A 19,881-nucleotide genomic window follows, 5' to 3' on the forward strand; every position below is an offset into this window, starting at 1 on the left:
TTTCCTTTCCTTTTGAGATGCATGAAGCTATTTTCTAGCCTAGTTAACTCCGTACTTATTCGTCGGAACCATGAAATAGTTACTATTAGCCGCTTAGTTCGGTCGAATCATCGAGCCGCGATGATGATGATGCTGCGCATGAAGTCAATTATAGAAAATTACCAGCTCCCTTTTGCGGGAACGAATGCTTGGAGGTAAATGCGGACCCAAAAGAGGGTGGGCACATTATTGTAGCCGCCATCTTGGGCATCCTGGAAGTCATGTTCAAGATGCAATGGGGGGTTAACGGAAGATAATTCGTCCTTTGGTCCTACTGAAGACCAGGTTGGGATGGCAATGGGAAGCGGGCCCAACTGGCAGGACAGATAAGGGTTCCTACATCAACTATCTGGCGATAGTAAAGGTACTCAGCTTGCTCGTCTCAGTGCCGGGTTGATCTCGTTGGAAATCCCTATACCGTCCTAGTCCTAATGAAGTTCAAGTTCATACGTGCATGAAAGAGGTAGATTCTTCCAGCGAGGGATACCCCGTGCATAGTCTTACCAGGCAAGCATACCTTTTCAGGCTCTTTGCCTGATACATTCTAAGACATCTTTGACCAAAGAGAGAGTGAATAAAATAATGGGCTTGAATGTCATATCGAAACATAATACGGCGCGAGAATCAAGGGCATACGTTTAGCCGTGTCCATCCTAGTTTTGGTTCTGCCCTAGATGTCGAGTCCAACCACGAGCTCACACGCACAGTCGAAAGAATATCGATATCATTGCCTCGGTGATCAATGTTTGTTTTGCTTCGAATGCACTCATTGCCGGACATAACCGTTACATAGCTGCAAAAAGTCACTCCAGTCCAAAACTGCTGGAGCAGTAACTAGCTTCTTTGGGAACGGAATGAAGAAAAAAAAAAAAGGAGGAAAGAGAGAAACGCGGGTGAGGAAGCTCTCTTTGTTTCGATATGCTCATGGTATGTATGGATGGATAGGTAAAAAGAATGGACTGGAATGACACGCCATTCTAGGGTAGAAAAGCCGGACATTTGAAAGGCGGACTAATGTTCTTCCTTGCCGCTACTATTCTGGGGGTCTTGGCCAACTAGCCTAGTTCGGTTAGTGTAGCAACTGCGGCAGAACGGGAAGTCGATCCGCCAAACTTATCATATGTACGGAGTAGGTGAGTCGTCGTCCTCGCTGCCACGCAGTTCGGCTTTCGGGGACGATGGTGGTGAGCGGGCAGCTGCCAGTGACCAGGGATCCGACCACCACTGACCGCTCACGCTTGTCCCACCCTTGCAAAGTTGTCTCCCAGAATCCTCAAGCAGCGTTCGATGTTTTGTGTTGCTTACGCGAAGGCCAGTTCCTTTTTTTTTTTTTTTTTTTTTGGCTTCCAGGGTTGCTTGGCCATGCGAAACATGCAGGATTTGCGGTACAAATTGGAAATCTGACTAGGGCGGCATCTGTGAACGGGGAAAAAAAAAAGGTTCTTTACTCCATACCAAACATTCATTCTTAAAGACGCGTACTACGTACTGGTGGAGGGGAGAGGAGAAGCTCCGTTCTCTGAAGGTGATTCCAAAAAAAAAATTTCGTGTGGGCATCGTAAATAAGGGGATCGTCGGGTTCAACCCGGTAGCGCGCGATATTTATCCAAGCGGGGTCGTCATGAGAAACGGGACGAGACCCGTTAGAAGAGTCGGGAGTGGTGGTGGGCTCTTCATTATGTACTGTGTGTTTTGAGACCCAGCTTCTGGAACTTAGCAATAATATAAGCTACAGCCTGCGCCGTGGCAGATGGGTTACACAGCATAGCCCTTCTCGAGGAGGGGAGAAAAAAAAAAAAAAAAAAAAAAGGTGTTGACGAAAGGTGTCACAAGCCATGCATTATGCGTCATTGGCGGGATTTGCGACGGTGACTTCGTCTGGTGCCTTCTACGGAGTACGGAGGTTTTGTGCGGGATACTCAGTACATGTAGAGTACAGAGGATAGATGAGTGTTGGCGGGTGTGTACTGCGTAGTGCAAAGATAAATTTCAGCTCGGGTCAAAGCACACCAGACCGGCTCGGTTGATGCAGGCCTTTGGGCCAGTTATCTGACGTCCCTTTGGTGCATGGCTTTTGTCGGGGTCGCTGTCCAAAGGCGGAGACGATGGAGCTAGGTAATTTGTCGGAGATGCAGTGGTCAAGTGCAGATGAATATCAGTGCCTTTAGAGGATGTCCGACGCGAGCAAAAAGTAACAAGTTTGGGCGACGAAGCACCGGCGTCGACCAACGGTAAAATATGAAATGGAGCGACGGGTGAATTCTGAAATATGTAAAAACTTTGTTAAGATTTGCAGGTCCTTTCTGGAACTTGTGATTGATTTCGAACGTCCCATGGTTTTCCTTGCGTCTGACGTTTTTGTTCGCTGCGGTTCCCAGCTAAGGCACCGCCGATGGAACCGGCTCGATACGGCACTTCGGCGCTGGAGTGTAATATTTCCCGCGGCCGGCCAATGGGGGTGCTCGAGGTGGTGGTTGTTTCGTAAGGGGTCTGTAAAAAACCGAAATCTTTCATGTTCAGGGCCGGTATCGAGGCTGGCAGAAAAGCCCTAAACTATGCCTAACTAAGGGCGTGTTCCAGGGCCCAGTGCCTAATCTGCGCCCGCCCACTGGCCCTTTCAGGCTTTGCCCTCCGCCCGCCAGCAGGCACGTAACTTACCGGGCCAGGTTTGTCATCATGACCTCTCTCATCTCTCCCTCTTTTTGATGAAAGGTCCTCCTTCGCCCCCCCACAACGCATCTCCCTTCAAATCACCAGTTCCCACATGTTAACAAAGTTATCGCCGAATTTTCCAACTCAAAACATTACTTTCCTCCCTCTCTCCCTCCCCTTGTCTCGTTGTCGCAAAGACCCTCCTGCCCTGATGCTGGTCGATCTATCGTGCCTCATCCTCATTTCCCACACCACAGTGTAAACCTTACCGTTTGGCAGGAGACATTCGCCCTCCATTCGCCCTGCGTATCCGGGGGCTCTCGAGGATCGAATAAGCAATTCTTTCAGCCTTCGCCGCCTCCTTTTCTTCTTCCTCCCGTCGTCTCTTGTTGGCTCCCTCGTATATCACTCTCGTCTTTGTCTAACGCACCCTCCCTACCAGACACTCTGCGTCTTTGCCTGCGAGCAGGACACGAAACAACCACATTCAACATCTCCTCCTCGGCCTGCGTCGTTTTCTTTCTCACCATGCTGTCCATCCAGTCGTTATGACAATAAACGTCCTGATGGACACCAACCTTATACTCGTTTGATCTCGATTTGATCCCACCAGCCTTGCTTCTCTGAGGATTTCTCGAATTCTCGCTGGGACGCCTTGACGATTCATTTTGATCCATACAGCCGCTCGATTCTAAACCGAAATCTTAACTTCGACTTTGCACGCTTACACCCTTCAACCGATTGCCTTTGTTTCTTCTGGGTGGCGCACTCGAATTGGTGGCTCCTTTGTCTTTTCGTAATCCCTTTCGGATACGCGTTCATAGAGAGTCCCGTCGTTGTTCTTTGCTGGGAAGACCGTTCTAGATTTTCGGCATTTAACGAGTTCTCTATTGACGGCACCGATCTCTTCAAGTCTTCTCTTTCTGCATCAAGTTTCGTCCTTCTACGATACCCATGCCTATTATTCCTGTCGATATGTTACAAATATCAAATGCTACCAATACTCCTGCGATCGATGGTGATGAGGTGCCTGCTGAACCCGATGAACCGCCAGATCATCGCGATTCGAGATCCAGACCTTCCTTGATCACGACCCGTTCTGCGACCCTCCCCCCTCCGGCATATGCCAAGACCAAGACCATCAGCGTGGATGTGAAGAAGCCAGAATCGCTCCTCACTCGAGCTCTGCTGAGCAGTCCAGAGCTGACCCCTGTCGAGCCATCTCCAGCAAATCTGCAGCCAATCACGGAGCTGAGTGGGCTGACCACCTCTTCCGCCGTATCGAATCGCAGCCTTCCCTCCACAGCCGAGTTGACCAGTGATAGCGAGACCACCAGCCCTCTTCGTTCCAACACGCCGAGTCCGCCTTTGCAATATAACCGGTTGCCGCGGATTGATAACCATGTCAATATTCACAAGGGGTCAGCTGACGTTGGCGAATTGCAGGTGGAAGCGAGCTTGGGCCGCAAACGCTGCATAACTTTTGCTTGCGGTGGAAGGCTCCTCGAGGAAGAAAAGAAAGCGTCCAGCGAGCCTATGAAGGAGACGCCCAAGGTGGAACCCGCGAAACGAAAGTCAGCTCTTACGTTTGTTTGTCCTGTGCGTCCATCTGGTTCCGATGGAGAGGTTCAAAAGGACGGTGCTGCGAGCCGCAGGATTCTCCCAGGTTCCCGAGCTAGTCGATCTCCGGCGCCTCCAACGCTACGCAAGGCTAGCCAGGTATCCATAGTTCCTTCTGAGCAGAAAAACCTTTATGCTGAGGCCAGCCCTGAAAAGACCAGTTCTACAATCCAAGAGAAAGCGAAGGATACGTTAGAGCTTTCAGATGCTGTGCGCTACCATGAGTTCGGCAGCGAATCGGATGAGGATGACTGGATGAACCAGGCCACTGACTATGAGCGGAAGATCACCATGAATGACTGCATGAGAAAGGAGATTGCGATCCGGAAACTCGGTGAAGAGGTAGAGGAAGAGGATAGACAAGCGGAAGATAATGACAACGAAGATGAAGACGAAGAAGATGATGACGATGATGATGACAACAATGACGACGACGACGTGGATGTGGATGTGGATGTGGATGTGGATGAAGATGGTGATGACGGTGATGATGAGTCTACTGTGCAAGATGGTGATGAGCCGGATGATGGGAACGAGTCTGATAATGAAGCTGGATTCGCGTCTTCTGACGAAAGTGACGATTCCGGAGAGTACGGGTTTTGGACCCCTAAGGTCGCATCTGGCGGAGCTACTGACCAGCATGGCCTCAGCCGAGGCATCTCCAGACGGGATTCAAATACGTCCGTCGAGTCCCACAGCCAGAGACGTAGCAAGCCTATCAAGCTCCCCAAATTTCGCCCAGGTACCCCTACACTGCCTGACAGCACAGATTTCGTGTGCGGCACCTTGGACGAGGATAGACCTCTAGAAGCAGCCTACATTTCATGCATGGAAGAACGTCGCCGCTCGAAGCACATTCCAATTCCCCAGGATATTGACCCAAGCTTCCCTACCTCAGATCCAGAGGATGAGGATGATGACAACCTAGAAGGCGGTTCCGCTACCAGTGCTAGACCGCATGGCCGGGGCTCGGGCCCTTTTCAAGGATTCGATGAAGAGTGCTTGCGTGGAAGATCCAAAGGACCTGCCAGCCGCACAAGTCCGAATCACTCACCGAAACGTCTGCAATCTCCGCCTCCCCGTCGTCTGTTCGGTCGTTCACCCAAACGTCTGAGGTCACCGCCTCCTGCACGGCTGAGATCACCTCCTCCAACACGTCGCACATCTGTCACGCAAGCATCAGGGAGCGGCGCTTGCCGCGTGCATTTCACCGGTCTCGCTCAACGACCACACCGGATTCGGACTTCGTCGCTTCCTCGTACTCCAAATCCTTACTTTGCCCGTCTTGCCCAGCATCGTCTATCCTCTAGGACATCCTCGTCTTCCCCTGTTCGCGCTTCACGTCGCCGTAAGAAACACACCCGCGGACCGATCGACATCGTTGCTGGTCTCGAAAAGAAGCGGGAGAAGCGAAAAGAGAAATTCTGGCGCCAGCATTGTCGCAAAGCAGCCAAGGAGCAGCTGGAGCGGAAACGGCCTCTGTGTGGCAAAGGCGCAGAACGTATGAGAGAGCTTGGCCTTGAAGTTGCGGAGCGGTTCAAAGCCTACAACGTTATCCAAGATGCTCAGCTCGTCTTATCCGTCTGAATCTTTGATGTGCCTTCGAAAAGAGCCATGTCTCTGCATCCGGCCAAAAGTAAATAAAACAAAAAAGAAAAGAAAATCGCAATGACCGGCCAGAGTTAACTTCTCTCCGCGGGAACAATTGGCGCTACTTTACAGATTCACTTCTTTCTTTAACCTTGCCTTTTCTTGTACATACTCCCCCCTTCCTCCTCCTTTTCTTTTTTTCCTAGTCGCGAGATATACAGCCTTGCATCCTTTTCTCTTTTATTCCCTTTGCTCTCTTTTTTTTCCTTTTTTTTTTTAAATGCAGAGGCTCTGTATTCCTTTTTAATACTAGGTTTGGCTTGGGAACGCGATACCTTCTCGGCACTGAGGCAGAGGGCTTTGCTAGTCTACAGGTTTAAATGGGGGAAAGGGGGATTGTCTACTTGATGGTTTTGCCGATGCTCTTGATAAAGATTGCTTTTATCCTCCTTTTTAAAGTCTGGAAGGTTTCGTTGAATGCGAAAATATTATATTTGTAGGTAGCCGCCGAGCGAATGCATACATAAACACGCAGAACTGGTCGATTTACATACCAACTGTGGTACTTGATGTTGCACTCTCTAAGCTCCTGGGAGATGGTCAAGGAGAGATATGAAATTATTGCTCAGCCACAATGCTTGTCAAGTTGACTTTGATTGATATTAAATAAAAGACCAGAAGGTGAACTATCATCACTTCGTGAAGCCACTGGGGCAGTGCCCACTGTGCAACTTGCCCAGACCCAAGGGTTATCCAGGAAATCCAGATGTATGAGATGGGAGATGGAAACAGAGCACTTTCAAATGTCAAGGTAAATCTGGTAATAATACCATCCCGGTAATTGATAGACTGCCTGATAAGGTGCTGGAATTGGGTACAGGCTTAAGAACGGGACATAACAAACTATTTAGCACCTTCTACCTGTGAGATTGTGAGTGGTGGAAGTGTAGCAGTTCAAGTCTCCAGTGCTTTTGAACTAAAATCTACGGAGTATATAAGTGATAATAATGATATGTGATTTTTGGCTCAAGTCAAGCATCTGCCAAGACAAATCTTACATCAGCAGCCAGCCCGACAGACGCATATCTGGCTAGGTCTTTTCCAGACTAGCGTCTCTCTTGATGAACTGACCAAGTTATCTTCCCCAGTTAACCTCTCCGACGACGAACGACGACAACAACAGCAGCCATTCCCTCCTCCCTACATTTCTAACTCTTATTGATACAAGTGGCTTTGAGCATATCCTGAGGAAAAACCGCTAGTGTTATAGTTAAGCCTTACATTGGCAAGCTTTCACAATGTGGATCATCAACTGGTGTAAGTACCCGAGCTCCCTCGCTCCCACACACTCTCCCCCGGCTTTTCCTATGTATCATTCCAGCTGTGTTTCCATTCATTATTGTCTCCTGCATTTAAATGAGAGAGCCAGCTTCTGGAGCTGTCCTATGTCCCTTAGCGCAGTTACGTGTTTAAACTTCTTCTACCTTTGTTGCAGACCATGTTTAGCTGACTCATGTGGTTTCTGTGCGTGACACTATTGAATAGTCTATGATATTCTCGCCTCCCTTGGTTTGTTAAACAAACATGCCAAATTGCTTTTCCTTGGGCTGGACAATGCTGGAAAGTCTACTTTATTGCAGATGTTGAAGGTATGTAGTGATTGATATTTTGCCCCTGTTGAAGTGTGGCAGTCATCTTGGTGCGCACAATGGGTTGCTAGGATTTGACCTGCTAGCAAGTGATGTGGACCATATGCTGACTATGGAAACCTTTACGATACAGAATGGCAGAGTCGCCCTCTTGCAGCCAACCGCACACCCGAGTACGTATTTCAGGATCTAATTTGCTTGGATGTTAAGCTGTCTATTGCGCTCTGCGAAGGAATAATTTTTGGAGGGAAGGGAAAGAAGATGAGGAGTTTTGTTGTGGCAGCAGCTGATCCCCAGTTTTTTGATTAGCTTCGGAGGAGCTCTCGATCGGAAACAACACGTTCACGACCTTTGATTTGGGTGGTCACATCCAGGGTAAGCGGTTGTTAAATTTGATATCCCATAGGCTGAGGTATTGACTTGTGATATAGCTCGTCGCCTCTGGAAGGATTATTTCCCTGAAGTCAACGGGATCGTTTTCATGGTTGATGCCGTCGACTACGAGCGTTTCCCCGAAGCCAAAGCCGAACTCGATGCCCTTCTCGCTATGGAAGAACTTGGCAAGGTTCCTTTCTTAGTTCTTGGTAACAAGATTGATAACCCATCAGCCGTGTCTGAAGATCAACTCCGAGCTGCTTTGGGATTGTTCCAAACAACGGGCAAAGGAAAAGTTCCGCTGGAGGGAATAAGGCCCATTGAAGTGTTCATGTGTACCATTATCGGACGATCTGGTAAGATGTGATATTCTCGCTCTTCAATCAGAAATAAAATTCTAACCGCTTTTTCCGATCATCTAGGTTATGGCGAGGGTATCAGATGGCTATCACAATACGTTTAATTATGGAATGGAGCTCTTCCACATGATGATGCTTGCTTACATGTCATCGACGACCGTGCTTATGGCCCCTTTTTTCGATGAGAAATTCAACCCCCACCCTGGCTCTCTGCCAGTCACCACCAACCTGACGCTTGGGGTTAACTCGGCTTCTACCTATCTGTCTCACTATTAACGATCACCTCCCATCTCGAGATTATTTCCCCACTTCCCTTTTTTTACCCGTCAGAAGCTTTCTGGAGTTTGTTATTTCTAGTTAGTTATTGGATCCGATCAGAATTCTTTTTACCCCTTCATTTTGGGGACGTCTTTTCTCCTCTCGCTGATCCCATATTCATTTTAGCTAGCTTTCCTATTTTTTTCCCCTTGTATTAAAGGCATTCAGCGCTGCGCGACCCCAAAAGCACAGAACAAAGACAAGTTGCATTTAGGGTGACAGGAGAGAATCCTAACATAGGTCGAACTGAACTAATTAAATTGAAGCAGTTCCCACAAGAAATCCCCCTTTTCTGTGACTCCTATTTCCTAACATCTTGTCACAGTTTATTGTTTTGATTTTTGATAGTTTAATCTTTCCATTGTTTTGAAACCTGGTTCCGGCATCATGTATAGACTAAAACATGGCCAGTGCTCGTGGCGCGCGATATCTTGCAGTTCTCCGTTTTCATAATTTTTAATCTCTATAGAGAGGGAAAAAGAAAGGGCGTTTTGCTACGAGGATTTACCTGCTTTTAAGTTCCACTTTAAAAGTATGACGTCAAGCTTCGACATGGCTGGAGAGGGGCGGAGCGGAGCGGAGCGGATAACAAGGGAAGTTCAGGACATAAATGGCGCTTCCACGACTATTCCTTGAATTCAAGTTGGAACTTGTCTTTAGCCCCATGCCATAGGAGAATCATAACATTGCCTAGTGAGAAACCCCAAAAAAGATTCATGAGAGTAAGCATAAATCATGGCAAACTGGCTAGAGGTGCTTTAACTCGCCAAAAAAAGAAAAAAAGAGGAGGAAATTCTAATAGACCCTGCAAGCCTGCCCCAACGAGTTATATAAATAGGCACATACGGGATAGACCGGCGAAGAGGGAAAAGGTGAAGCGATTAGCGATGGGCGGCGTCTGAATAGGCGAGGAACCACTGATGCTTTGCATTGAGGAAGAGAATATCTAAGTCAGCTCGTGTAGACTTATCATACGCCTGGGGTCAAAAGCCTTGACGGATCTCGTTAAACCCATAAGCCCCTGTCCGTTCTACCCCCAACCTCGCCCTCATCTGCTGTGTTTTCCCACCCTCCGGGCAAAGACAAAGAAAGAGATGAAAGGGGCAAGGAGAATCAAGTATCACTGCTCATACATTGCTATCGCATAAACTAAGTAATAAGCGAGGAAAGAAGAGGCGGGGAAAAAGAAAAAGAAGAAGAGTAAAAACAGTCAAAGTTAAAAGGACGACCTTGTTTTCGCATTAAAATGATCACACCACCTACACTCCCTCAGATACCGATGCGAAAAAGAGAAGAGCAACCTTCTTTCCACTCCGGCAAAAGAGGGGAAATCGGGGAGTAAAGAAAAATAAGAAAATTACACCAAAGGACATTGACAGGACAATTGAAGGGAAAAAAAGGGAAGCAAGGTCCAACACTCGTCGAATTAAAAGCACCAAGTAATTGTCGTCGAGCGGTCGGAAGGTATCGAATTGTTTAAGATGGATTTGGCGGTGGGAGATATCGGGTTGGAATCAGCGACAAGGGCGTAATGGGAGTGCGAAACGGTGTTGTGAATTATGCGGACAAGACGGGGATTTCTAGTACCGTGGAAACCCGATTGGGAGGGCTTGGATCGCTGGGAATATTGACAAGAGATATTATCTCCGTCCGAACCTGTTACACATGGAGGAGTTCGTATGATTTCTACTTCTTTTTCTGTTTCCTAGGGGGAGTGGTGGGTCTGCCTGTGCTGATGCCCCCGTAGACGTACTTTTGTTTCTTTTCCGCTGGTTTCAAAATCTGGAACGCGACTTTATGTTAGTTTTGTGCCAGAAAACTTTAGATATATCCAGATATGAAGACATACTTGGAATGAACAGAGAAGGCTTTCATCAACACTCATCATGGCTCCAGCGTTATCAAATTCCCCGCAATAATTCGGAGCGCTAAAAAGTGTGACCAGCTGACGTTTGGAAAAGAATTCGTATCCGTCTTCGACTACTTGGTGAGCACGGCATATAAGGTCCATGTCATGTTTCTGCAAGAACCTTGAAACCACGTCTGGTCCAAAGGTGAACGATACCCCCCGGTCATTTTCGCTCCAGCCTGTAATGTCTTTATCGGGATCAGACCAGAGAAGGTCGCAGAGAAGGCCACAATCCGGAATCTATTCGCAACATTGAGTTAATAACCCGGGCCTTAAGCGGCTCATAGCAAACGGACAAGTAGGATCCGACATGATTTTGCGCATTCCAACAAAGGACGGATAACTCACATCTGTAGGGCGCATGACGCGTCGAATTTGTTCCATCGAGTTCAAATCAGGGCTCAACCCGCCATGCATTGTGAAAATCTTCTCGTCAATAATAGCAGCAATGGGCAAGCAATTGAAACAATCGGTGAAAGTCTTCCACAGCTTGATATTATATCTTCGTTTGCATTCGTCATAGAATCCATAAATACGGTTGATGGATGCACACTCATGGTTGCCGCGTAGGACGAAAAAGTTTTCGGGATACTTAATCTTGTATGCAAGGAGAAGGCAGATTGTTTCTAGCGATTGTTTACCTCTGTCAACATAGTCGCCTAGAAAGAGGTAGTTGGCTTCTGGGGGGAAACCGCCATATTCAAACAGGCGCAAAAGATCGTAGTATTGGCCGTGGATGTCGCCGCAAATCTAATGCAAGAAAGGCAGTGTTAGCGAGCAAGGGATGAGGCAGCGAGGACCCCATCCACTGGTGGATGATGGCGGAGGACAAACAACCATACCTTAATTGGCGCTTCTAGCTCTAAGAGTATAGGCTGCGAGATGAAAATTTCCCGGGCTTTTGTGCAGAGATGTCGAATCTCGGATTCCAGCAGCTGAACTTGCTTGCCAGGGCGACTACCCCTCACCTCCAACAATCTATCTATGATAGAGTCCAAATCGATCTCATTTTGGTCAGCCATTTCTTGCCGCGACTAGCAGCAAGCTCAAGGCGGGGGGAATGGACAGAAAAGAAAAGAAAGACGGGGAAACCGAGACGAAGGATTCGCGGCGGCGGGAGAAACGAGCGGAGGAGGGATGGGGGGGGGAAAAATTAAAGTAGGATTCAGGTCGAGCTGCAGAGTATGCGAGCCGTCGACTGCTCTCACGCGAGCTCCTTCGGTGGTTTTTATGTGATTGGGCAAGGAATTCACTTCAGCTGCCTTATAACCGTGAGAAAAGCAAGATCCACGGCGTCATTAACAATAGACCACCGGTCCGATTCTCAGCTGGCGCAAGGAAAGATGCAAAACCAGTAGAGGGGAGCGACGGGGGCACGGCAGCTGAGTGCTGGTCGAGGATCGGACCGTGATATGGGGACAACGGAAAAACGTAAGCCAGACGACGGTGACTGAGGTGGGAGGGCCAAGTTTGGGAGATCAAAACAACACTGAGAGTAGAGCTCGGTTGATCGGCGGGTGAGAATGACAATACGGCAACTAGTACCCAATGAATAGAGTATGGAGGATTCAACTGCACGAGAGACGGGCAAGCTTTCGGGCTGGTGGGCTGGTGGGCGTTGAGATCACTATCATGAGATTCTGTTGTTGGATCATGAGCGAAGAAGAGAAGTTTGCAGGCAAGAGGCTAGCGTTTAGTTTACGGTACCGTACGATACGAGGACGTTGCTTAGTCATATATTAACCGGTCTTGGCATCATTTTCCACTTCTCGGGCGGCGAGCGGAATACAGCAGGGAGCGAGCCCGACGACGGAGGCAAGGCCGAGGCGCCTTGGTGATGTGGGTAGGAAAACGAAGAGGAAGGCTGCAGAGCCACAGTGCGATCCGCCCTATTGGAATGGGCATGAACTACATGACGCTCTCGCGAAAGTTCCACGAGGGACCGTACCATGGTGTCTCGTTTCTGGCCAATAATACGGAGTACGAGGTACAAAGTTGTTACTGAAAATAGTTTCTGAACGGCCAATCCCGCTGAAGACATGGCGTTTGTCCGACCGCCTTGTGTGGTCTCGAATGGGAGCGAGCATTGCTCCGTACAGAGGATAGGCTGAAAGGGCAGCCATTTTTCCCCACGGGTCAATACGACAATGACTGTGTCACTGGCACTCTCGTCCTCCCGATGTCAGACCGCCACTACACGAAGTGTTCGGCTTGTGTTAGTGAAGTTTATCCAGGGTTCGTCTGTGTGAGCTGGAAGCCTGGAGCTCGAGGATTCCTCAGGGAGAGTGAAAATATATCATGTAACTTTTTGCTGATGAGAAGCCGGTTATCTACACCTGCAACATACACCGGTTTGACCTCCATCCTAGCACTGGATGGAAAAGTCCTGACCACAGTGGGTTATTTTCATGCTTGACGGTCTTCTCCTATGTATGAATTGTGTTATCCTAGCCGGTACATTTATATCCCCATTGCCCCTCTAGCACGCATACTGGAGGATACAAAAAGAATTCAATAAAGGTTGGCTTGAAGTCGGCGTTGCTAAATACAAAGACTCAATGGCCCCGGAAATGGGAGTTGTTCCTTTGCTATCCTCATCTCCATGAAACACGGTCAACAATGCAAGATACTCCCTCATTAATTCCATGTTGCAAGGGGCCCTTCATCTGGTGTTGATGGAGATAAAGAAGGGAAAAACAGATGAGTGTAGCATGACATCTTGAAACAAATGAAGCACTACGCGAAGCGCATGATGTTAGATGCCAAGGTAAAGGCATGTTTCGAACTTGAGAGGAGCGTTGAAGGTACAGTACTCCGCACATGCGTCAGTTATCTTCTCCTTTTTTTTCCCCCCCAAGCACAGAGAGATTTTCGCTTGCTCCTCCAACCATGGTCAGATTCGATGTATGACTAGAAGTGATGATTGTGAGTAGAGCTGGACTTTCAAGTACTGTTGGAAAATGTGTTAAGGGTGTTTTCAGAGTGCGAGAGAGTTGATTTTTGTCTTGACACTCTGTGGCTGTCCAAAGAGCATCAACATGTGTTTATTTACTTGTCCTGCGCGTGGCCGAGTTCATACGCACATACATCTGTTGCAGGCGCTTGCATGGCGATCACTCGATTTAATTCGCTCGGAGCAGATCCAGGAGGTCGTTAACGATCGAGCACTCTAAACAGAGTACAATCAATCTATCACGCTGGGCTCCGGAATATATAGAGTGAAATGCGCGGTTACTGAGCACCTAGAATTTCATTGTGAATATGGGCGGGGAATTATCTCATCTGGTCTTCTCTGGGCGCTCAAAATAGGGTGTCTTTCAACCGGCAATTTGGGTTAGTCATGTTGGAGCTGCCATGTACGGAGTAGTTACGTAGCTAAATATGGCCAGTAAGGAGTACTCCGTACGTAGTAACTAATCAGCGCCGACAATCGACTATCAATGAATTTAACCGCTTGCTTGTGAATTCACCGCTCGACTTCAAGAGCGGAGAAATCACGCTCAATTCTTATTTAGCCCCCATCTTGACTCTGTAAATACCGCTTCATACTATCCAATATGTCAGCCCGCGGTTCTCTTGCCAGTTTCCCAATGATCTGTGTCTGAACTTGTGTTCCACCCTGAGACCCTCAACCCCCTGAAGACGAACAAATGAGATGACCATCGGTTATGGAGACCTTTGTCCATGAGGATTCGCCACTGGCCGATTATCTCGAAGGTACATCCAGCAACTCTTGTTCCCACAGCAGGGTACTCGCTGACAGCGCTGCTCTTTTTCCTATTCTAGGTTCGGGTGAAGCGCGGTCGGATTGGGATCCCCAGGATATAACATCGCCATCGCAGGAGCCCCTTGACACTTCTCCTCGAAACTTCGCACCGACAGGAGGCACGAAACTCCAAGACCGAATACGGAGCAAACTTCCGGCCCCTTTGCGCTTGAAACATTCGAACAAACGGGAGGCTTTGGCAAGAGTTCAGGAGGCCTGTGTTGTACGTCGTCGTCAAGAACATTGCGTTTAGTCGTGGACTCTTTCTCACCGATTTCTAGGCCGCTCTAAGCGCAGGGATCGGGAAGAGCGATAATGAGAGGTTTCTTGAGCAGTTCGGATATATTGTCGTCGCCTCGCAGCTCCTCAATGAACCAACCCCACCATCATACAGCTCGATAACAGGAGCAGTGACGCAGAGTGCAAAAAGCACCGAAGGACAGCCTACCTCTCAGCCCGTCGTGTTCGACCTCTATGGTGCCGTATTCTCTGCCCTCGCCTCATTCTCTGTCGTTTGGCTTTTCCATGCGACCCGCCCCCGCCATGGCACAGGATGGAATATTAAGAGAATTTTCGTATTTGTTTTCTTTTTTGCAGCAGTTGCTGTATCGTTTTACATATTTGCTAGGCGGCAATGGCTAAAATACATCCGGCATGAGGCGCTCAACGTTGCAACGGTCCTTGTTGGGAATTCCCAAAATTTTGACTCCGTGGTGGCTGCCTCTGTTCTATTGATCCAGGAAGTCGAGCTCGTATCTCGAGGATACCGACTGTTCGTGATTTCGATCCTTACATTCCCCTTTCATTCTTGCTAACCATCTGATAGAAGTACCCCCATGCCGCCAGTAACCCGTTTAGAAGACCAAACCCAGGCCCGACGGTGCCTCAAACTGCGCCGCGTTCTGTCCAAATATATGAGCGAGTTGTTGGGACAATATCTCGTGGCGAAAAAGAAACTGCGACTGTATGCTGATGATACTAACCTAGGAAAGTATTACGATATCTACGATTTTTCTCCAGAGGAATTGGACGAAGCAGAGTTATCTTTGACGGACTCCAGCCCTGAGGATAAAGCATCCTTGAGGTCGCTCCGGATTCTGTTTACCCGCCTCTATGCAGTTAGAAAGAGCATGCTATGTTGTTTGCTTGCGCTGCCAGCAGATGGCACACGACTGGACGCTAAGAGATGGAGTGTTGCCATTGAAGAAATGCAACACCTTTCCGCCTCTAGCGGCGTCTATATCCAGAGGCTAACAGATATTCTCCATGAACAAGACTGTAAGTATCACATTTCGGCGCTATTCCGTGGAATGACTAAAACTGTTAGGTGACGTTATGGAAACCTCGCCGAGGCTCAAGCTTACGCCTGCTACCAGAGAGCGGCATCGCGCTCAATTCCGGCGACTCAATTCCTTATCGCAGGGGATACGAAGCCTCCATGCTAAGATGCATCTCATCCGTGAAGAGTCGAATGCTTGCCTTGAAAAAAGTGGCGAGGATTCCGAGCTTAATACTACGCTCATTTCTCAATATGAGTCAATTGGAGCAGACCTGAGAGGCCTACTACAAGAATGGGAAGCAGGAAAATCAACTTTGCTAGCAAATATTGAACGTCCTGAACGGCTCTCACGTCCATCGAGTTTATTGAAATCTCCTGCGTCCCCCACCTTCAGTCTTGGTGGCGCCACTGCTGTTGACGGTAGTCCCGCTGCTGCACTTCGTGCACTGAATGGTGAAGATTTAAGCCTTCCAAGTCCTGACCATAATATGGACGACGAAGAGGTATTCGAAGCTGTGGCTCTTCCACGAAAACGAAGCTCGATGACCAGAGAAGCGAGAATAGCGCGAGTGAAAGAAGATCGGGCTAAGCAAGCTGCTGCTAGAGATCGTGCAGATGCAAATACGCGCATGCTTAGAGAACTGGAGACCGTGATTAAACTTCGACCTCGAGGTAGAGGTGGGACGAGGGTCACCAGCATATAACAGCTATTAACTTCCTACCTTGCGTATCTTCCCTCTCTCCTGATCATTCGAATATCTTTTTCACTATCTTGATATTATTCAACCATTGTCTATGCATATAAATTTCCCTATTATACCAAGTTTTCACGGCCCCTTTGAGGGAAGGTTTCCTTTTGTTTGATTTCAGGGTGCATTCGGCGTCAAAGTCTTGTTGGCTCCAATTACGTGCACGACATGCTTTAGAGACCAATCACGGCAGAGATGGGGAAAGGACAGAACCCATACGTTAACTCTGTTCTTTGCCGACTTGAGTTTCTGTGGCACATTCTAAGTCATTGTAATATAAGTAGACATGCTTTATTGTATCATTGCATGTAAAGATATTGAGAAAGAGGCTGCACAATCCTGGACACTTTCCCATCCATATCACAGAACAATTCTTCCAACGCTTGGTTTTGGTATGTGCTTTGTATCTCTCCTTCTATTGACTCTAATTGGAGCCTGAAGCAGGCCAGCGGGACGGGTGCCAAGCCTTGATCTCGAGGCAGAACGCGAAAATGAGCTTTGAACAGAGCAGCTAAATGGACTTAGCAACGCGAACGCGCCAACAAAACGCGCTGCATATTTGAGTTTGCCTGCCCGCACAATCAGCCATCCAGGTACCTTCTTCACCTCTGTCTGTGGTGAAATAAATAGCTGAATGAACGCCTGGTCTTTCAAAAAGTAATATATCAAACCATTCTTGCATATTTCTCTATATATTTCTCTCCTGTTTGATCCGCCTCTATTATTCAGCTCAAATTAGGCGTTCATCTAAGCTACTTCCCCCGCCTGCTATCCTTATACTCCCTGCACCCTTCTTAACTGCAATCGTCATTAAAAAACTGTCAAGAGTACGTGCTATCTCACTACTGATTCTTTTTCTTGAAACCTTCTATGGCTAACAGAATTTTCCCTGAGCAGTGCTTGAAGCACGTTTAGAGCAAGCTAGCATGCTGAAGAGGGTACGCTATTTACAACCATGAACCCGCCACTCCTCCCTCCCCCCCAACAAAGAGAGCTTTACTCATTCTATATCCAGGTCGTCGACGCAGTCAAAGAACTCGTACAAGACTGCAACTTTGACTGCAGCGACACTGGCATCTCTCTCCAAGCCATGGACAACTCTCACGTCGCCCTCGTCTCCCTCAACCTCAAAGCTGAAGGCTTCTCTCCCTACCGTTGCGACCGTAACATAGCTCTCGGAATCAATCTTACCTCTCTCCAAAAGGTCCTTCGAGCTGCACAAGACAATGACATTATGACCCTCAAGGCGGAAGATTCGCCCGATGTAGTTAATTTGGTGTTCGAGAATGCACAAACTGACCGGTTAAGCGAGTACGATATCAAACTTACGGACATCGATCAGGAGCATTTGGCTATTCCGGATACGGAGTATGCGGCTATGGTGGATATGCCAGCAACGGAGTTTCGGCGGATCTGCATGGATTTGGCCAACTTATCTGAGTCAGGTATGTGGTTTCTCTCCGCATAATTCTATGCTGCTGTGTATAAATCGAGTTTATCCTTGGACCAATACTCTCATTGCGACTAACCTTTTCGATTTTCATACAGTCCTGATCGAGGCTAGCAAAGACGGTGTCAAATTCTCCTGCCAGGGTGACATCGGCAACGGGTCTGTCACTCTCCGTGGACACACCAGCGTCGACAAGCCTGATCAGAACGTCACCATCTCCCTCACTGAACCTGTCGCCCTCACATTTTCTGTCAAATATCTTATCAACTTCTGCAAGGCTACTAGCTTGTCCAATACGGTGCGGCTCAGCATGTCGCAAGATGTGCCGTTGTTGGTGGAATATGGACTGGAGGGAAGCGGAAGTCTGAGATATTTCCTTGCACCAAAGGTAGGCTCTTCACGCGAATTTTGATGCTGCGGTGCAGATTGGCTAACATGATTGCCTTTTCTTTACCAGATTGGCGATGAGGAGTAAATTTGACGAGGTAAAGGGAGATCCGGAGCCGGGTGTACCTAGAAGTGCTTGCTAACGCTATGAAAGTTACGTAGTAATAAGGACTCTGAAAGATCCTTATTTCGCATAATGAAATACTACTGAATGCCAATGATGTTGCAGATTATATCGCCTGAGTGACTTCTACGTGTCAGCAATTTGACGTAGGAAATATGTTTAAAGCGACCCTTGATATGGAAACCAAGCTGTACGGAAGACATGTTATTCATTCTATTTGCAGATTTGTAAAAGTACATGTCCATATCTTGTCCCGTCAACCTGACTCACCCGTAGGTATGTAAAGCTTCAAGCAACACCCAGTATTGCTGCCGGGTCGATATCTAGGGGAGACTCAATAGCAACGATTACAGATGTTAGTAGTATCCCAGACAAAAGCTCTTTTCGCAATTGCAAAGAAAATGGCAGTTAAAAATATATACAAACTTACCTAGGAGAAAAAGGAAGTGAAGCGCCGTCCCCACCAGAGTAATCGGAATCGAATGATACCAGTTCTCCTCTTCTCCAAGAAAAGAAAAAGAAGCAGTACGCTGCGTATTGCACTAAAGTGTCATACCCACCCTAGGGTGAATACACACAATCTTCGCAACGGCTCTCCCATGGGGAAACCAGGGACAAGAAAACCGAAATTTTCCCCCCTGCCCCGATGTTTCTTATGCCTAGTTGCAAGCACTTCGTGCCAGACCCTCACGGGCAGCACCGACTCCCCAGCCAAGGTCTGGCGTGAGGAGTGGGTTGACAGGTGAAGATTCCTCCGAATTTCTCATTTGCATAGAATACCAGTGCCTGGGTTCTGAAAAAAATCAGAACAGGGTAGAACTGGAGACAGATGATCAAGAAGATGATGACCTGCTGTGTGTAGCAAAGAAACGCAGCTTTGGTGGGGACGGCGCTTGAGAGAAGGGAAGAAGAGAGAAGAAAGTGAGTCGAGCAAATTTTTGGCGAGCTTTAAACAGCAATATGCCGGCTCTTACCGCTCCACGCCCCTCTGCTTAGTCAGCGAGTCGCTGCCTGCTGCTTCTCGACGGCGGAGGAATTATTGATGGAGGAGAGTTGAAGCAGAGAGAAGATGATGACTGGATCTGGATGAGGCGATAGGAGTCCTGCTGTGTTCAACTTCGATTTGAGAAGGTCAGTGACTGAGCGGATGAGCGGCCATAGTAGAAAACTATTGCTAAACTTTGCAGGAGTTCAAGCTTCATGCATTGACCCTTTTAGTTAGCTGGATCTTAACGTGTCTTTGCTGAGTTGTTTGCCTTGTATAACCAGACCTCATCTTGCAGTCCACCGTTTAATGCGAGTATGGAATACAAAGTTTTGTGCTGTGAATCAGAATCACAGGTGTTCTTAAACGGTGTCTCCAGGAACATGTTCCCCGCAAAGTTTATCAACTGGAAAGTCTCTTGCAGCGTGGTTCGACCATTCTCAGTACATAAAGGGATAGGATAGGCATCCACTGCCCCTCGCACAGAAGAAATCTGGAAACAGCATGTCCTGCAAAGCAATAGCCGCAACATGTTGTTCTCCATGCTCATTTGTTTGAAAGGGCAGATTTATGCACTCAGCCACATAGCAAGCCGGAGCAATTCTGTGTTCTCCGCAGTTAGATTGTTAG

At 48.0% G+C, this 19,881-nt stretch overlaps 8 protein-coding genes across 9 annotated transcripts; 4 read left to right on the forward strand and 4 right to left on the reverse strand.

The window, feature by feature from the left end:
- Nucleotides 1-158: 158 nt before the first annotated feature.
- On the reverse strand, nt 159-819 carry CIMG_13401 (uncharacterized protein; the record flags this gene model as incomplete). Its single annotated transcript, XM_004446058.1, has 2 exons — nt 159-353; nt 676-819. The coding sequence occupies 2 exons, from the start codon at nt 817-819 to the stop codon at nt 159-161; spliced, it is 339 nt and encodes a 112-aa protein (XP_004446115.1).
- A 1,209-nt stretch (nt 820-2,028) lies between these two features.
- Nucleotides 2,029-3,358, reverse strand: CIMG_13402 (uncharacterized protein; the record flags this gene model as incomplete). The annotated part of the gene is made up of 5 exons (XM_001245461.2): nt 2,029-2,301; nt 2,350-2,592; nt 2,698-2,782; nt 2,961-3,112; nt 3,302-3,358. The coding sequence occupies 5 exons, from the start codon at nt 3,356-3,358 to the stop codon at nt 2,029-2,031; spliced, it is 810 nt and encodes a 269-aa protein (XP_001245462.2).
- Nucleotides 3,359-3,645: 287 nt separating this feature from the next.
- On the forward strand, nt 3,646-6,438 carry CIMG_04904 (uncharacterized protein; the record flags this gene model as incomplete). Its single annotated transcript, XM_001245462.2, has 1 exon — nt 3,646-6,438. One exon carries the CDS (start codon nt 3,646-3,648, stop codon nt 5,896-5,898), a length of 2,253 nt encoding a protein of 750 aa, XP_001245463.2. The 3' UTR covers nt 5,899-6,438.
- Nucleotides 6,439-7,056: 618 nt separating this feature from the next.
- CIMG_04905 (small COPII coat GTPase sar1) lies at nt 7,057-9,271 on the forward strand. The gene is made up of 6 exons (XM_001245463.2): nt 7,057-7,218; nt 7,447-7,550; nt 7,684-7,723; nt 7,860-7,925; nt 7,982-8,281; nt 8,348-9,271. The coding sequence occupies exons 1-6, from the start codon at nt 7,200-7,202 to the stop codon at nt 8,386-8,388; spliced, it is 570 nt and encodes a 189-aa protein (XP_001245464.2). The 5' UTR covers nt 7,057-7,199; the 3' UTR covers nt 8,389-9,271.
- Nucleotides 9,272-10,288: 1,017 nt separating this feature from the next.
- On the reverse strand, nt 10,289-11,533 carry CIMG_04906 (serine/threonine-protein phosphatase PP1; the record flags this gene model as incomplete). Its single annotated transcript, XM_001245464.2, has 4 exons — nt 10,289-10,384; nt 10,452-10,751; nt 10,860-11,261; nt 11,354-11,533. The coding sequence occupies 4 exons, from the start codon at nt 11,531-11,533 to the stop codon at nt 10,289-10,291; spliced, it is 978 nt and encodes a 325-aa protein (XP_001245465.2).
- A 717-nt stretch (nt 11,534-12,250) lies between these two features.
- CIMG_13403 (uncharacterized protein) lies at nt 12,251-12,875 on the reverse strand (the record flags this gene model as incomplete). The annotated part of the gene is made up of 3 exons (XM_001245465.1): nt 12,251-12,400; nt 12,460-12,670; nt 12,859-12,875. 3 exons carry the CDS (start codon nt 12,873-12,875, stop codon nt 12,251-12,253), a joined length of 378 nt encoding a protein of 125 aa, XP_001245466.1.
- Nucleotides 12,876-13,950: 1,075 nt separating this feature from the next.
- CIMG_04908 (uncharacterized protein) lies at nt 13,951-16,648 on the forward strand. The gene is made up of 5 exons (XM_001245466.2): nt 13,951-14,228; nt 14,298-14,500; nt 14,559-15,049; nt 15,104-15,555; nt 15,605-16,648. Exons 1-5 carry the CDS (start codon nt 14,180-14,182, stop codon nt 16,258-16,260), a joined length of 1,851 nt encoding a protein of 616 aa, XP_001245467.1. The 5' UTR covers nt 13,951-14,179; the 3' UTR covers nt 16,261-16,648.
- Nucleotide 16,649: 1 nt separating this feature from the next.
- Nucleotides 16,650-18,517, forward strand: CIMG_04909. 2 transcript variants are annotated; one of them, XM_004446062.1, is made up of 7 exons: nt 16,650-16,697; nt 16,750-17,132; nt 17,203-17,243; nt 17,321-17,750; nt 17,854-18,143; nt 18,213-18,240; nt 18,297-18,517. In XM_004446062.1, coding segments are annotated over exons 2-6 (780 nt in total). In that variant the 5' UTR covers nt 16,650-16,697; nt 16,750-17,131; the 3' UTR covers nt 18,231-18,240; nt 18,297-18,517. The 2 variants fall into 2 exon arrangements, with proteins under 2 accessions (XP_004446119.1, XP_004446120.1); XM_004446063.1 differs by having other exon boundaries at nt 18,213-18,375.
- Nucleotides 18,518-19,881: the final 1,364 nt, after the last annotated feature.

Source organism: Coccidioides immitis, assembly GCF_000149335.2.
Source record: "Coccidioides immitis RS genomic scaffold supercont3.4, whole genome shotgun sequence".
Taxonomy (NCBI): Eukaryota; Fungi; Ascomycota; class Eurotiomycetes; order Onygenales; family Onygenaceae; genus Coccidioides; species Coccidioides immitis.

Excerpts from the sequence above, each read along its gene's own strand:
- CIMG_04908 (XM_001245466.2), top strand. The coding sequence starts at position 14,180 with ATGGAGACCTTTGTCCATGAGGATTCGCCACTGGCCGATTATCTCGAA. Across the intron at positions 14,229-14,297 it reads ACTGGCCGATTATCTCGAAG|GTTCGGGTGAAGCGCGGTCG; the intron begins GTACATCCAGCA and ends TTCCTATTCTAG. Across the intron at positions 15,556-15,604 it reads TATTCTCCATGAACAAGACT|GTGACGTTATGGAAACCTCG; the intron begins GTAAGTATCACA and ends TAAAACTGTTAG.
- CIMG_04909 (XM_004446062.1), top strand. Across the intron at positions 17,244-17,320 it reads AAGCTAGCATGCTGAAGAGG|GTCGTCGACGCAGTCAAAGA; the intron begins GTACGCTATTTA and ends TTCTATATCCAG. Across the intron at positions 17,751-17,853 it reads GGCCAACTTATCTGAGTCAG|TCCTGATCGAGGCTAGCAAA; the intron begins GTATGTGGTTTC and ends ATTTTCATACAG.
- CIMG_04905 (XM_001245463.2), top strand. Across the intron at positions 7,724-7,859 it reads GCAGCCAACCGCACACCCGA|CTTCGGAGGAGCTCTCGATC; the intron begins GTACGTATTTCA and ends TTTTTTGATTAG. Across the intron at positions 8,282-8,347 it reads TACCATTATCGGACGATCTG|GTTATGGCGAGGGTATCAGA; the intron begins GTAAGATGTGAT and ends CCGATCATCTAG.